The 16,710-nt window shown below is 48.1% G+C and overlaps 1 protein-coding gene across 1 annotated transcript in view; it reads right to left on the reverse strand.

Moving 5' to 3' along the window:
* LOC144729706 (regulator of G-protein signaling 7-like) overlaps positions 1–16,710 on the reverse strand; it is a 128,164-nt gene that overhangs the window by 44,549 nt on the left and 66,905 nt on the right. Inside the window, exons 2-4 of the mRNA XM_078610144.1 lie at positions 11,827–11,923; positions 10,402–10,452; positions 7,270–7,376 (exon numbers count right to left, since the gene is read on the reverse strand). Coding sequence (XP_078466270.1) covers positions 7,270–7,376; positions 10,402–10,452; positions 11,827–11,923 — 255 coding nt within the window. The remainder of the gene's footprint in view (positions 1–7,269; positions 7,377–10,401; positions 10,453–11,826; positions 11,924–16,710) is intronic.

Genomic DNA, 16,710 nt, shown 5'->3' on the forward strand with positions numbered 1-16,710 from the left:
CCTTCAGTCATTGGATAAATCACACCACACACTTCAGTACGTCCAGAAGCAAGCAAAATAGGACACATCACTCGCTCCATATTGTGAGCTTAAAAAACAGATTACAAATCCGATTATCTGAAGTGCAGAAAACAACTCTCCGTTGATATTACTGCTCGTGGCTGCACGGCTTTGTGTATTGCTTGTACCGTTCGGGGCAAAACCTCAAGCCCTCCGCCCGTGCTGGACCTGCCGCTTGTATCAATCTTGCCACGGATACACGCGAGGGCTCTGCCACCCGCACGAAGCCCGCATGACCCACGCACGACGTCCGCACGATACTCAACCACGCACGCACGACGCTCGCACGACACCCACACGACGCTTGCACGACGCTCGCACAACGCCTGCACAACGCTCACACGACACCCACACGACGCTTGCACGACGTTCGCACGACGTCCGCACGACGTTCGCACGACGTCCGCACGACGTTCGCACGACGTCCGCACGACGCTAACACGACACCCACACGACGCTCACACGACACCCACACGACGCTTGCACGACGTTCGAACGACGTCCGCACGACGCTCGCACGACGCTCAGCACGACGTTCGCACGACGTCCGCACGACGTCCGCACAACGCTCACACGACAATCACTTCGCCTCCCAACCAACATCTTTTCCAAACACAGCGGGGGCGCGGAGTTGACTCAGCGTCGTTAAAAAAAAAAACACAAGAGAGGGAGGCAACACGTTATACTTAGCGTCAATGTGGTGCGAGGATGTTCCGTCTCAACAGAATGCAGTTCCTTTCCGTGGGTGGCAATCATTGTGACTAACGCAGGTACTGAACCGTGCACTCAATGCCAGCGGGTGGAACAATGCGATCCCTCCGGTTCCGGAGCTAATTTACACCAGCGGCACACTCCAATTTACGACGGACAGGAAGACCAATCCTGCGCTTTCAATTGAAGTCACCGCGCGCACTCCAGAGTCAGTCGCTGTCACGTTGAGCGCCGTGTCAACAACCCAGGAGGAGGTACGAGATGCCGTCCCGGGTTTCATTCCCGCTTGCAACTTACACCACGTGGCGAGCGATGCCTCAGTTGGTCCTGGGTCCCCCCACCGACCCCCCCTTCATCAAGCTACGCTAACCATATTCTATGGGTCTTGCGGAAGACCCATAGAATATGTATTCCTGCAGTCACGAAAGCTTTAAGTCAAGATTCTGCGCTACCCAGAATCTTTTTTTAAATCTTATTAATTATCTTCTTGGTTTTTTCGGTAAAGTCACGTAGAAGGGAAATAAAAAAAATAATAATAAAACATAATAAAATAATTCTCACGACGTTTCGGCCACAACGCAAGCAGCCGTCCTCAGGTGTCGGAAAGACAGCGTCTGAATGACGCTGTCTTTCCGACAATCGAAATCTTATTAATTAGTTTTAGTATTTCGCCTAACTGAAAGATCCTTCACGATGGCACATCTCTTCGTGCGCGGTGAAGTATGGTCAAACAGCCCGACGACCGACGTGACGTGGGGAGGCCTTCATTCAGTTTTGCTCCGTCGGCACGAGCGTAACGGCATTGCGTATTATCACGCGCGTACAAATTGCATCAAAGTTAAACAATTGACTTTCGCGTGCACGATTCAAAGTGTATATCGTGAGCATATGCATCGATTTGAAATCGGTGCTTCTATGCGTCGTGCCATGACTTTTAATTGGTAAAACGTTTACAAATGTAGAGGAGTAAAATGGGGACGTGACGTCAGGTGTGCCGTTCAGTGCGATGACGTCACGTCTCCTAGGGTACTTAAGGGATACCCCGTGACGTAAGCGGGGTCACTGTGGGAACGGGTAGAGTAAGAAGGGTGAAGAGGGAACCAGTGGGTAGAGAGAGGGATCGAGTAGGGAGTCTGGGGAGAAGCCGGTGGTAGCCGTAGAGGTGCTTCTCTCTCCGGTCGGTGGAGTCGGCAGAGTCCACGATCCGACACGAGAGAGAGACCGGAGCTAGCCGGCAGGGACCCAGACTCAGAGTAGGACCCCATAGCCCCTGGGAGTTGTGTACCCTGTGTAATATTGTAATATTGTATCGTGGTTGTGCTGCTGCGTCGCTCTACCGACGCGTTTTCGGACTGCGCCCGCGTTTTGTTCGGCGCGATGTCCGACGTTTTGCTCAGCGCGCCGAGGAAGTGCCTCTTTCCGCAATTCGGTTCCGTTTCTGAAGGCAGCTCCCGAGCACGAGGAGCGAAACGACGGCAAATGAAAAGCCACCAAACAGCACGTGGGGTGCAACCTGATAACACGCACGGGAGAGTTGTCCACGTTCGCGATTGACACGAGGGGACTGTGCGAGTACGCGCACACAAAACTGACACCTTTTTTACGAGGAGTCATTTTTGCATAGACCACAATACCTGCAGTCGTAATGCACACAAAAAACACAACTCTGATAATGTATGCACTGTCCTTGAAGCTGTCTCGGGTGTGGACCAATCAACTTCAAGGACAGTGCATACATTATCAGAGTTGTGTTTTTTGTTTGCGTTATGACTGCAGGTATTGTGGTCTATGCAAACATGACTCCTCGTAAAAAAGGTGTCAGTTTTGTTGCCAGATAAAAGGGTAAAAAACAAATTATCATATTTTTTACTGGCAAATGAGGTACCAATGGTACACGCACACAGTTTGCTTCTACCACACTTTAACAATAAGCCCCGAGCCCTCCAGGAATTAATACACCAACCTCGAGCCACCGTCTGATTAACCGCATTCATTATATAGGATCGATGTTACCAATAACCAACTGGTCACTTGGGAAAATGAGTTATGGTTGAGAATGGGGTATATCGTGGACGAATCCAGTTGGGCTGACCAGAGGAGGATAGTGCCGAAGACAAAAGCGCATTGAACAAAATAGCCTTTTCATGTGCTGCAGGAGGAGCCCCGTGAATTATCACACAGAGCATGTGCGCATGGAAACCTGAGATAGTTTTAAGCACATTAAAGTCGGCGTAAATCCGCCGCGGGGAAATTTAGCACCGTGATGCGTTTATAAATGAGCGCGGCTATATTTCGTAGATGGCGTGTCTTCTTTTATTTTTTGCAATTGAAAAAAAATAAATTACATTTTTGTAACGTCTTTATTGCACGATGAGCAATGCGTAATGATACAGCGATTTAGGGAATTGAACCCAGCCTTGCCTGTGTCCTACCACTCCAACTTCACCAACCACGCTAACCAGCGTGGTGAAGTATGGTCAAATAACCCACATGAACAACATGGAGTAGGGAGGGTTACCTCCAGAAGTGGGTTAACAAAGGACTGATAATAAACATGTTTTGTTAATTTATAATATTATTATTTTAGTAATAATATAATAATCACAGATCCATTGAACCATGTAAACGAAATTATTTGGTGATGCTGCTACGTTGGCAGTAGTGCACCTCGCCCAAATAACAAATCACTCAACATAGTTTCCATAACAGAGGTCTTTGGGTTACTCAACACATTTGTCAATAACACTGCCAGAAAAAAAAAATCTATGATAGGCGATGTTTCAGGCAATAGCCCTTCTTCATTGGGGATGCTATAAAGGAAGGTCAATGCCTGAAATGTCGAGTTTTTAGCATTATAGATCACGGCAGCTACGACCGTTATGGCGCACCTGTTAAGGCCAGCACAAATTGATGGGGCTGTGTGGACAACACCAAATTCAGTCGTCTATGTCTCTCCACTCCCGATGTTCTCATTTAGCGATGAGCCAAACTGCACAAACCATGGCAGATGCGGATACCTGATGCACAAATGGAAAATTAAAAACTCTCCAGTAGTGTGCGAATGTGGCCATCGAGAAGAGACCATGCCACGTATAACGACGCAATGCCCCGATCCATAATTACGAAGGAGACGTCACGGCGATGATACACTCCACCGCTCCTGACGCGGTTGTCTGGCTTGACCACCTGAATGTGAAATTGCAGTTGTTGCTCTGCAATGTAGCCGAGTGCGCGACATAATAGCTCCACCGCTTCTCACACATACACGACCACAACAACGGCCGCCGTTCGCCACTAAGTGGCGGTGGCGTTATCACACCGCTTGTACCACGTGAAATGTGGAAGACTCGCTGTTGGCAGGAGGTCACGGGGCAGAGCCAGGTGTTACGGGTTGACCGCCTCTGATGGCTGACAGATGCACCACCTGTGCGCCCCCCTGTGCCAACTTCCTGCGTTTTAGCCCGCATACAATAGACAAAGATCCCCCGTGTAGCCTTAACAGACTGTTAGGGAAAGTGCTGTTAGCGAGTAGCACCTATGAAGGCCGGCATGGCGCACGAGGGGATGGGTGGCCAACACCACACCCGGCCGCCTTTGTCTCCCCAGCGGCGATGTTTACACACCATACCAGGCAATCATTTGAGGCTGAATCGACCTAGGGGAGGCCCAGGACCGACTCAGATAATCGTCACTGTCGTGCCCACATACACGCACACACGCACACACATTGCAAACTCTTATTGTAACCGTTAAACTGCAGCGAAATGCAATAATTATGCTCTTTCGCTCATGCATTCTTCAAAGCATTTTACAAACGCGTTTAAAATTGGCCAGCAGCAAAGGCAAGAGAGATCAATCTAAGGGGTTAAAAATCCTCCCTCCACCTTCACTCGCATATCAAGAGCCACCTGCGGTGATAATGTTCGAGTGAAATTCACTGACGTTAAAATTCAGGGGCGTATCGCGCCGTTTCCAGGAGCACCGTTATTTCCAGTGGCTGATATCATATTATTCACCGCGAGGATTTATAAATAGAAGATTTTTTAAAAGGTTAAAATGAGTATTTTAAGTTACAATCCGCTAAACGTGGCAGGGTTTGTTCCTACGCTGGCCAATTTTATATATATATCAAACTATTATTATTAAAATAATCGCGAGCGTCTAAAATCTTGACACGTTGCTATTTTGGAATGAACAATTGCTGCAATTTGTCAAGGGTTTTATTTGCTACTTTTTTCATTCACAATGGGCGAGTATAAACATGCTGCGGACTGATACGCACGGGTATATTGCGCGGAGCGGTGTTATTTTTTATATTTTAGGGTAACAGACGTATTAAATTTTACGATTTATCTGGAGAAATGTAAAATCAGAGGCCCCTTGTGTGTTTTTAAAAATTCTGCTGGTTCCCAATAATAGCTCACTCACACACACACACGTCTAGCTGAACTTTACCACCAGTGCGCATATGTCAGCATAGCATGTCACGTAACCTGTTTACCGATTATCCGCAACACAACAAATGAATCAAGACAAAAAAAAATACGAGGGATTGGACGTTTATGATTTCCAGAATCTTACGCTGGCAGGGATTATTCATTTATTCATAATAAAGGTTTTTTTTGGGTTCGATCACGTGTCAATGTGTTGTTCACCCACCACCACCCGACACAGCCAATTAGTAAGATTTGTCGTGTTAACAAGATGTGCCAATTGGCTAATTTGCAGGTTTTGTGCCAATGGGATGTGTCGGGTGGTGGCGGGTTAATAACACATTTCTACTTCAGCGATCTAACCCAAAAAACAACCTTGATTATGAATCATATTGGTCGCGAAAGCCTTCATGTCAAATTATTCATTTATATGCCCATTACATCGGGTGCACATGCGTGAAATACAAAAACATACAGACTCCCATATGGCCTTTAACAAACTGTTGGGGAAAGTGCGGGTTTAAAAAATAAATATATATTCTGAAAGGAATTGGGCAAACATCTTAAGTAAGATCTTCTGTAAGTAAAAAAAAAAGCAAAGATACTCAAGTTAATATCGAGACTCAAAAAGGCATTTTGCTGCACACAGTCGAGGGAACCGCAGTTCATGTATCATAGTTTCACATCCGCGTGCCGTGTATTTGCGGGACAATGTTCTTCTGTTCGATGCCGATGCAAAAAAAAAACCCCTCTTTGGCTTTTAATTCCTATCTCCCCGCGGCCGTTTAATTTCCTTGTGTGTGTGTGTGTTTTTAGCTCCTTTAATCGCTTAAGGAACGCTGACAATGCAGGCATCCGCGGTCTCTCCCGCTGTGGAGAAATAATAAATAAATACGCCTGGACGAAACGGAATGATTGTACTGGTGCCATTATATATTAGTTTCATTATTTCCTTGCTTTTTTATTTATTTGCGTACAATGCCTGGAAAAATAACTAGTTCTTAAATTGGATGTTCCCTTGATCCATAATTCACGAGGTGCTGGCATAGCAGCATGCAACAACAACAACTACCCACATTTTATTTTTTGACACTTATTATATTATTACTCGCACCATATTTTCACGTTTCAAAATGTGTTTTTGGAGGAAGAAAAATGCTATAAAGTGAGACTAAGCAGAAGTTTACGCGTTCATATGAAGCGACCGAGACGGTTATTCCCTAGCTTTAGAGATATAAACAATGAACGTGAGGTCAGCGAAGAGGCAATCGTTATTGGTGCCACCACACATCCACAGTAAGCAGAATATTGCGGATAAAGCGCACGTGGAAGCATGCAGGAGTCTACACATAAATACTGTCACATATACATACATATTACGGTGACTAGCATTTGATGTATGCGTGGCCAGTCTCAGCGATATTGTTCACCTTCAAGCGAACTTAATAACGCCGACTGAGCAGTCCTGTTTTTTCCCCGTGGTTGTTTATGCGCAAATCACTCCACAGCAAAACACCTCTTTGACGTGTTTACCGCCAAACCCAGCAGGCGTCTTGGAGGCTGCTGTGCCAATGCACTGACTTTCAATGTGAGCGTTGCTGGGGACCCCTTGAAGCAACCCTGGGCAAACGCCCAGGGTGCCTTTTCAAGGCAGGCATGTAACGAAGCATCAATTCATCGATTACAATCGATCGTCACTCTCGCAGCGCGTGCATTAATCACGCGCGCGAGAATTGATTATGTACGATTTGTTTGCTTCCCATAATTCACTCACATGACCTCTGCAAGCCACCAGTGGTGCTCTGTTTACAACAACGTAAACAAATATTATTTCATTAAATCATCATCCCAAAATTCATCGAATCGCGAGTTGGGGGAGGGGGGGAAATCACAAGAGGCGTAAATGGCTACTCAGAAAAGCATTCCCTGCTCATCTTCTTTCCAGAGATGTAAAAGAAACCCCGCTGCCTGAACATACAAATGAGAGAGAGGTGGGACGGAGAGAACGAGAGAGAAAAGGCGTCAGGTCCCAGCAAGCATACTGATTAATGCGGCGACTCCTGACCTGAAATCGGTAGAAGGTGCCGTCGTCTTTGAGCGTGAGGACGTGCTCGGAGATGGGAAAGAAATATCCGTGCGCCGCGATCAATGAGCCCAGGTGCAGGGCCTCGGCTGGGCGACGGGACACACGAGGGAGGGGAGAGGACAACGGAGGAGGCAGGGGCAGACGTCACGTTCATCGAGGGGCTGACAGTCAGGGCCACCGGTTAAGTGAGATGGAAGGGGGCCGGGGGCTGTTGTAGTTTTTGGGTGGAGTGGGGGGGGGGCCTTCTTTGTACATTTTGCCTTGACATTGCTTCCTCCCCCACCCCGCATCTCCGATTAGCGCGGCTGGCTACGTACGGTGCGAAAGAAGTTCAACACGTATCGATGGTTTCATGTCTATCATACAAATGCGATGCGCGAAATGCGGAGCTAAACCAATGTTGAAAACGAGCAAGCCCAATTGAATGTTAGACGCACAAAACTGGGTCGCCACACACGGTGTGATGCTCTGACCAAATTGCCTTTAATGATTACCAAATTACCCGATGAGATGTACCATTGTGCTACAGTATTGCATTTTAACCATATTGAGCAGCATTTATCTGTATATCTTTGGAGGGACAGGGTTCCTCAAAAACAGAGGGCCTGGGGTTGCAGCCCCTAAAAGCTTGGGGTTTCGGCTGGCCCAGCTGACAACGCCAAAGAGGAAACCCACGCACACGAGAGGGTGCCACTGAACATCTCCCATCTCTCGATTTAAAGCTTTCGTGACTGCAGGGATTCATCTTCTTGGTTCTTTCGGTAAAGTCACGTAGAAGTAATTTCAGACTCTGCCTTCTCGACAGACCTGTTCTCCACCTGAAGACGGCTGCTTGCGTTGTGGCCGAAACGTCGTGAGAATTATTTTATTATGTTTTATTTTTATTATTTTATTATTTTCCTTCTACGTGACTTTACCGAAAGAACCAAGAAGATCTCCCATCTCGCCACCCATCTCAGCCTCGTGCTTAAACTCATAACACCTGCGATTACCAGGCAGTCTCACGTCCAATCATTAACCAGGCTGCTTTAGCTTCCACGATCTGATGAGATCGGCACATTTAGAGGAACGTCATCATAGGCATGCTCAGCATGTCCCCAATATACAACTATACAAGGCTGGGTGAGTAGCGGTACACCACTCGAGACAATTAATTTGCACGTAATACTCCCCTCTTCCGGTCTTCTGAAATATTAATCTTGCCATGCTACGTCCTGATTTATGTACCCCAGAGGTGGCAACCGTATTGTGTTTTACAATGGTATTGTATCGTATCGCACACTGAGTGGTAATGCCGCTGCACAGTGTTCGTGGTTTGCTGTGAGATTTGACCGTTAAAACCTCTTCGCAATCTGCTCCCTCGCTGCCTAATGCCTCGACAAACAGACACCAATTACAGGGCCCCTTTAGAGAGGCTTGCAGTTATGAACAGTGCACACCAGACTTTCACTACATTTCCCCTGGTACTTACAGAGGGATCACGAGTTCCCACTCGCTCCTTCCCAGGGCTGCGCGCTTAGTGCAACCCAAACAGTTAATTTCATTTCATTTACTCAACGGAATCTCGTGTTACCGCCTTCTGAGACAACATCAGCAGCGTCCTAAAGTCACGGCGCTCTAAATTGAGTTGCACAAGTCAATTGCAATTCATGTCGGAATGAACTAAAACGTCGGCGTTTGTCCCGAGTTACGACTCTGCCCCCCACCCCACCCCACCAGACGATATGCACCGTGATGTCATTTGTGCCGTATCGATGCGATTTCGTGTACAATTTTCCACAGCTGCCGCTGTGATCAATGCAGAACAGGAGGACAAAAAGATCAGGACCCGGCATTTTTTTGTAACCTCTGACCTACAGCGACACCCGTTATTGTCCACGCGTGTAATGGACCGTGAGGCTGGGAGGGCTGTGAAGCACACACAGAAATGTTGATTCTGAGCAGTCTCTCTTTCTCTCCCTTCCATAATGGTATTTTAATACAGTGCAGTGAAATCAATACAATTATTAAACGTAGAAGCAGTTTTTCGTCTTCAAAAGCTGTTGAAAATTAAGTGTCCAACATTCGAGTGTATGTATATACGTGGCGCCACGGTGGCGAGATGTTAACTACCTCGCCTGGTGTACAGGAGGTCGTCGGTTCGATCACGCGCCTGACGCCTTTGCTTCTTTTCTCCACATTTAGAAACATGCGTTCATAATATCTGGCTGCTATACATTTGCACATAATAAGCCACTACGTTGAGCTACCATTTGTGGCCAGGTCGCTTCTGAAAAAGAGCTATATAGCTCAGTGGGCCTTACCTGGTAAAATAAAAATTGTTTAGTTCATATGGGTAGTGTGACATTGCCCAGCGAAAGCGAGTTCGCTGCTTATTGTAGTGGTGCATGGTCCAAATCCAGTAGCCCATGACAGGTTCAGATTCCACCGGTTACTGATGGTGCCAGGCATCGAATTTGTGTCGATGGGTTTCTTCACACATGTACATAATTCATTAAATGGCGATGTACGCATGTTGAACTTCTTTCGCACCGTACGTAGCCAACCGTGCTATTCAGAGGGGCGGGGAAAGGAAAACAAACTAAACACAACAACAAGCAGTTCTAGAGAAAATGTAAAAGTACATAGCTCCAGTGGCTTCCGAATCACAGAAGGAGAGCGTTCCAGACGGCCGCAGAAGCGCATCTGAAAGGGCGCGCTGCAGTGACCTTCTTTGTTCGATTGTTAGCCAAAAGCCGCAGCGAAGATGACCTGAGTTTGCGTGATACATACGTTGGATTCAAACAACTGCACCACCGCTCCCCACAAACTCGCACACAAATACCTTAGAGACACGGTATTCTTAATCCGTATTTCTTTTCCGCATAAAACACCCACGTTCAAACACATTCACATGCAGAATATTCCACCTACGCTCCTACCCTCCCCACCTCTTTCAGCACGTATCTTATTCCCTTTGAATGTCGTTGTTGTTTTTTTTCTTGGTTGTTTAAAAATATTGTTCGTCGAAAGAGGAAAGCATGCGGGGAGGCACGTGGGCAGGGAGAGGGAGGTAGGCGAGTGTGGGGACGAGCTTGGGGGGTCGGAGTGGAGGTTCAATGCACGACATACCTTGGTCTTCGATGCTGAGGTTTTTCATGAGCCATTGGATGATATCTGCCCCTGTAAGGTTCAACATACAAGAGCCACAGTCACAAAAAAAATCCGTACAAACTCCACGCGTGGATCGCTGCACTGTGTTTCTCATACGATCATATCCACATCAGGATGCATCCGTGGTGTTAATGGTCAGCGGCAATGGATTTGTGCGATCCAGAGGTCGCCAGTTCAATCCCCCTGGCGTGGCAGTAGATACAGTGGGGCAAGTTTCTTAAATCCACCCCGCTCCACCCACCCCCCTCCACCCACCCCCTCCACCACCTCCTCTGTCCACCCAGCGATTTAAAGGGGTTCACAAGAGCTAGTCGATCAGGTTGGGGTTAAGTGTGGGTAACCCTCTTCCAAAACGTCTGACCAGTGTGGCAGAGTAGGCCAAACTATCCTCCAGAGGGGAGTGGGGGGTGCTATAGAGCTCCCTATAGAGGAGGCCCTTCTCTCAGCATTGGTGTGATGAAGCCTATTTCAGGGGCTGCACCTTAGCCTTTTCCATATTACAAACTAGACTCCGATATTAAAGTGTACCCAGAAGGCAGTGCTTGTGCATACATCACTCAATTTCCATTCAAATTGCTTTGTTTATCCAGGTGAGAGCTGTTGGAAATGTAATATATCTGTCACAAGGGAGATCTGGACCTTAATATGGAATGAACATGGCTTTTTTTGTAATTTCACGGTGGATAATTGTTACGTTTGGGAAATCCTGCTTTGATTGACGCACATGACAGCTTACCTTTGCCACAAGATCTTTAATGTCCATACATCCTGGTTTTTTTAATTTTTTCTCATAATCAAGTATTAAAATAATTCACGAATTAATCGTTAACATTGTCTTAGAGTAGAAAAATATTGACCATCATTGTCATCATCAGAAGGCACGATCAGTTCCACTGCTGGATGAAGGCCTCTCCAAGCCATCTCACCATCTCTCAATGCCTTGCGATATAACAATCTGGCTTCTCGAGGCTTAACAACATGCTTTGCAGCATTGCTTCGTAAATGCACTGTATTGCCCTGAAGAATAGGGTTATCAGGCGTTTCACTGCAGACTAGCTTCCACCCATATCAGAGATACAGGTGCAGCCCTGAAATTGCTTGCTTAAGCTGCTGCTGGTAGAAGGGCTGCCACTAGAGGGAGCTCTAGAGGGTGTTTGGTCTACTCTGCCACGCTGACCAGACATGTTGCAAGTGGAGTACCCACGCTTTACCCCACCACACGTGACCTACCGATCGACTAACTGTGGTGAAATCCAATCGTACTGCTGGGTGGACAGAGGCGGCGGGGCATGTGGCTGGCCACACCATGCTCTTCTTGTGCCCCAACAGTCTGTTAAGGCTGTTTGGTAGGGAGAGTATTTACATTTGGCTTTTCTTACGCACCGGTAAAGACGCTCGGAATCTTGGTCATGAAGCCCTTGACGGTGCGAACGGGCACGCCCATGTCCTCCTCCTGCATGCGCTTCACCGTGTCCTCCATCTGTCCACCAGCACGGCAGCAGCAGCAGCACAGACGTCCATCCCAGTGATGCCAAAGTGCCACAATGAGAAGCGTGCCACTGCCTCGTAAATGTTGTTTTCGTAGGCATTGATTTTTGTTTGAATTTTTTTTCCATTTGTGCTTCCATGCAATTGCCAACATGAGCGTGTCTGACCCAGGCCTCTGTCAATCCACTGCTGGATGAGGGCCTCCCCAAACTGCTGCCATTCCGCATGCTCCTGCGATGTAGCAATCCGTCAGACACAAACACCCCCCGTCATAGCCTTTAATATGTTATCAGGGCAAGTGCTGTTAGCGAGTACCTATAAGGCCAGCACGGCACACAAGGGGGTGGGTGGCCAGCGCCACACCTGGTCAGGTTCTCATTTAAGGCTTAATGAACCTAGGTGAGGCCCAGGACTGGTTAAAATATCCGACAGTTGTTATTGGTCGTGAGCTGGAATCGAACTCGGGTCACTGGGGTCATGGCGCAGTGCGCTAACCAGTACACCACCGCTCCTCAATGATTATAACTAACGTACCACAAATTCCCAGTTTCTGTGGCCTCCAGAGAGAGCATAGGCACCTCTTCACATCAGACTATCCTCTCCATTCATACACAAACGTCGACACCGACTGATACGTGATGTTAGGCTATTTGTGCTGCGTACATTTATCGATCAGTGGACTTGGGAGCCGTCTGTGTTTTGGGGAGCGGTAGTGTAGCAGTTAGCGCGCTCCACTACGAACCCACCTACCCGAGTTCGATTCCCGCTCACGGCCAACACCGGTGACGATTATCTGAATCGGTCCTGAGCCTCCTCTAGGTCGACTCAGCCTCAAATAACTACCTGGTGTGTTGCTTAAAACATCACCACTGGGGAGACAAAGGCGGCCGGGCGTGGTGTTAGCCACCCCACCCCCTCGTAAGCCGTGCCGGCCTTCATAGGTGCTCGCTAGCAGTACTTACCCCAACAGTTTGTTCAGGCTATACGGGGGATCTTTTGTCTTTGTGTGTTGGGTTTTAATGTGAACACGTTTTGGAACTCGACCAAAGCAGCAAATAGGGGTGTCCACCTGTTAATTGGGCAGAGCGATAAATCACCCAACGGAAAGCCATTAATCTGTCCACGGCACTGGAAAGTAATGCTTGACCCCTTTGCGTGATTTCGTGAAATATATGCCTGCGAGCTAATCAAATTATCACCTGATTTGAATTCCCCTTGGCAGATTATTACAATTATTTTCATTTGGTCGCTGAATTATAAATCAGTCCCGCAATTAAAATCACTCTGCATAAATAGCAATATCCGAACTTAGTATTTATTTTTTAATAGCAATTACTGTTAACAAGTGCGTATTAATGCTTTGTATGGCCTTACATATGGTACAAGCTTTAATAGAGTGCAGACAGTGAAGATTTACACTGGAACGGTTACTGACGCTGGGGCTGCGTTCAGCGAGGGTGAATGAAAGCCTGGGTCAGGTAGCGATTTCCATTGGCGATTTGCATCGTCGCCCCGAATTGAAACTGGGTCCTCATTGTGGATGCGCTAACCACTATGCCACCACTCTCTAAATGTCCGTGCAAGGGGCTCAACGCATTCGCGTATGTATCTATTTGCAGTATACACCAGGGGTTAAAACGATACACCTCGCTGGCGATTTTGATTAATTTATCGCAAAATCAGCGTGACGATGCGATCCGAGGATGTTTTTTTTTTCTCGCATTTTACATCGCGCCAATTAGTAGCGCCTCCAATGTCTGCAGGTGACGCGCGACACGTGATATACAACACCTGGATATCATGCACAGCTCTTTACCAATCCTCTGCTGCATGAAGGTACCCCCCATCCCCATGCCACTTGATTAATTTGACCATACTTCCCCATTCTAGATTTGAAGCTTTCGTGACTGCAAGGATTCATACTCTTGGTTTTTTCGGTAAAGTCACGTAGGTAAAAAAATGAAATTAAAATTAATAAAAAATAAAATAATAAAAATCACGACGTTTCGGAGGCAACACAAGTCTCCGTCATCAGGTGGTACCGTCACAGCCAGATTTGCTGTACCAAGTAAACAGTACATTTAGCTGTGACGGTCCCACCTGATGACGGAGACTTGTGTTGCCTCCGAAACGTCGTGATTTTTATTATTTTATTTGTATTAATTTTAATTTCATTTTTTTACCTACGTGACTTTACCGAAAAAACTAAAAGTATACTTCCCCATGCTGGTTTGTGAAGGTGGTCTGGGTGGGGGGGGTGGCGGGCGGTCCCAGCATCGGTGAAAAAAAACCCATCACTTCATTGTGCGAGTCGCGGCTGGGAATCGAACTCAGGGACGGGGAATTTGGTTTTTTCTCGAGCGCGGTGCGCTGAGCCGCGCGTGCACCAGCGGCAATCCATTCCACCCCGGGACGCACGGGGGACCTCCTGGAAGTCGGGCACACGGGGTCGCTCGGAGCAGGCGTCCCTCGCGGGGCGCCTCCGGCTTAGAGCGCTCAGGGATGAGAAGTCGGCACGACATTAAAAGGAATGCGCCGCCCTTCACTGCGGATGTTAATCTGGATTCTCCATCTGTTTACAAAATGCTAAATGGGCTCTTGGCAAGCATAGCCCAGCGCGCGTGTGTGTGTGTGCGCGCGTGCGTGCGTGTGGAGGGTGTGTAAACATCGCCACTATGAAGACAAAGGCGGCCGGGCGTGGTGCTGGCCACACACGCCCTGATGCGCCGTGCTGGTTTGTAGGTGCTCGCTAATAGCACTTGCCCCTGCAGTATGTTCAGGCTATACGGAGGATCTTTGTCTTTGTGGAGGGGAGCTGTTAGTGCTCTGCGCTACAACTCGAGTTCGATTCCTGCTCACAGCCGACACCGGTGACGATTATCTGAACCGGTCCTGGGCCTCCCCTAGGTCGACTCAGCCTCAAATGAGTAACTGGCGCGGTGTGTAAACATCACCGCCGGGGAGACAAAGGTGGCCGGGCGTGGTGTTGGCCACCCAACCCCTCGCGTGCCGTGCTGGCCTTAATAGGTGCTCGCTAACAGCACTTGCCCCTACGCTCTGTTAAGGCTACACGGGGGATCTGTGTCTTACGTGTGCTTGTGTGGGGTCGGGAGTGGAGCATTCGTGCAACGGCTGTGCTAAGAACACGCCATCCAGAGGTGAATTCCCGCTCATGGCCAACATCAGTGACGTGTATCTTGAACTCGTCCTGGACCTCCCGTAGGTGGGCTGAGCCTTAAATGAGCGCGTGGTGTGGTGTGTACACAGCAGCAAGGGAGAATGGTTCTCGCCACCCACAACCCACCGTTTGCTGTGTCGGCCTCAACACGTGCTCCCGGACCTGCACCTTCCCCAACAGTATCAAGGGCTAGAAGGAAGACTTTTGTGCCGATTTCAAGGGATGACAGTCTCCTGTGGTGGAGTGGTGGCGCAGCGGTTAGCGCACTGACGCTGTTTTTTTTATTTTACCAGGTTAGGCACACTGAGCTGGAAAGCTATTTTTTAGAAGCGAACACAAATGATAGCCCAATGAATTGGCTTATCGTGTGGACATTCATAGCAGCTAAATACTCTAAACGGACGTTTCTAAATGTGGAGGAGGAAACCGGAGGACCCGGAGCAAAATCCACGCGACCACGGGGAGAGAGACATGCTAACTCCAAATATACAACAGGAGTCGGGGGTCGGGATCGAACCCTCGAACTCCTGTATACCTGGCGAGGTAGTTAACATCGTGGCGCCCCTGACGAGTTTGAATCCTGGGCATGGCTCGCATCAGTTGGCGGGTGGTCACTGAAACAGTCCCCAGTTTCTCCCCCTTCGATAGCCCAATGAAGTAAAGTACGGGCAAAGGTGAGTTTATGGCTCGAGACCTTCAACCCAGCGAGCGGTACGTTGACAATGGGGCTGTAACGTCTTAACGTGGGCCCAATGTACACCTCATCTGAGTGTGAGCAATGAGATGGGGGTGGTATATGCGATGGCGCTGCTGATGATAACGACGATGACGATGATCATCATCATGACGATGCCGATCATGATGACGAAAAGAAGGAGAGTGACGGTGACGTGATGGCGATGGTGGTGACGACAGACGTGGTGCTTTCACTGATTTCTGGCTGCATGCAATGATGGACGTGGATCATGACGGATGCTGCATAGAAGCCATTGGCGTGGAATTCTGTGTTTCGTGCGCAACTGTCCGTGTTGTCACGAGTGTAATTCATCAGACTCGGCTGCCTCCTTAAAATATACAATCGTTTCCTTTGATGTGTGGAGCAAATCATAACATTGCAAAGTTGTCCTATGTGGAGCGCACAGAGCCAGCTTGTTGTATCGCGACAGCTGGAATAATTCGTGTTTATCAGCGTAACAATGCGTGTTTAAGATAGATGTTTGTGTTTGTGTCGTAAATCTGTACCTCAAGGGATTATTCATGCTTTCCACCTACTATCCATCTCGCCATTTCTCTCCGCCTGTTCTATATGCCTCTTAGCCCCGCCGTCTTATAATCGATTCTCTCCGTCATCCATAACTTCCCAGCACGCTGCCTCTCATCCCGTTCCTAACGACCCATCCGTTGCCCTCCCCTTTATCTGCTCGCGTCCAGAGATTCCCTCCGTCTCTCTAAATCTCGGCCCGTTCCCTTTCTCCCTCAATCCATCCCCCAAATCTCCCCCCCCCCCCCACTGGATCTATCTCACCTCCCACCAATGATTTTATCCATATTCTCAAATCTCTCATCCATTTCCATTTCCATCTCATCACAACTTATATTGC

Source organism: Lampetra planeri, chromosome 33, assembly GCF_965212315.1.
Source record: "Lampetra planeri chromosome 33, kcLamPlan1.2.h2, whole genome shotgun sequence".
In the NCBI taxonomy this organism is placed as follows: Eukaryota; Metazoa; Chordata; class Hyperoartia; order Petromyzontiformes; family Petromyzontidae; genus Lampetra; species Lampetra planeri.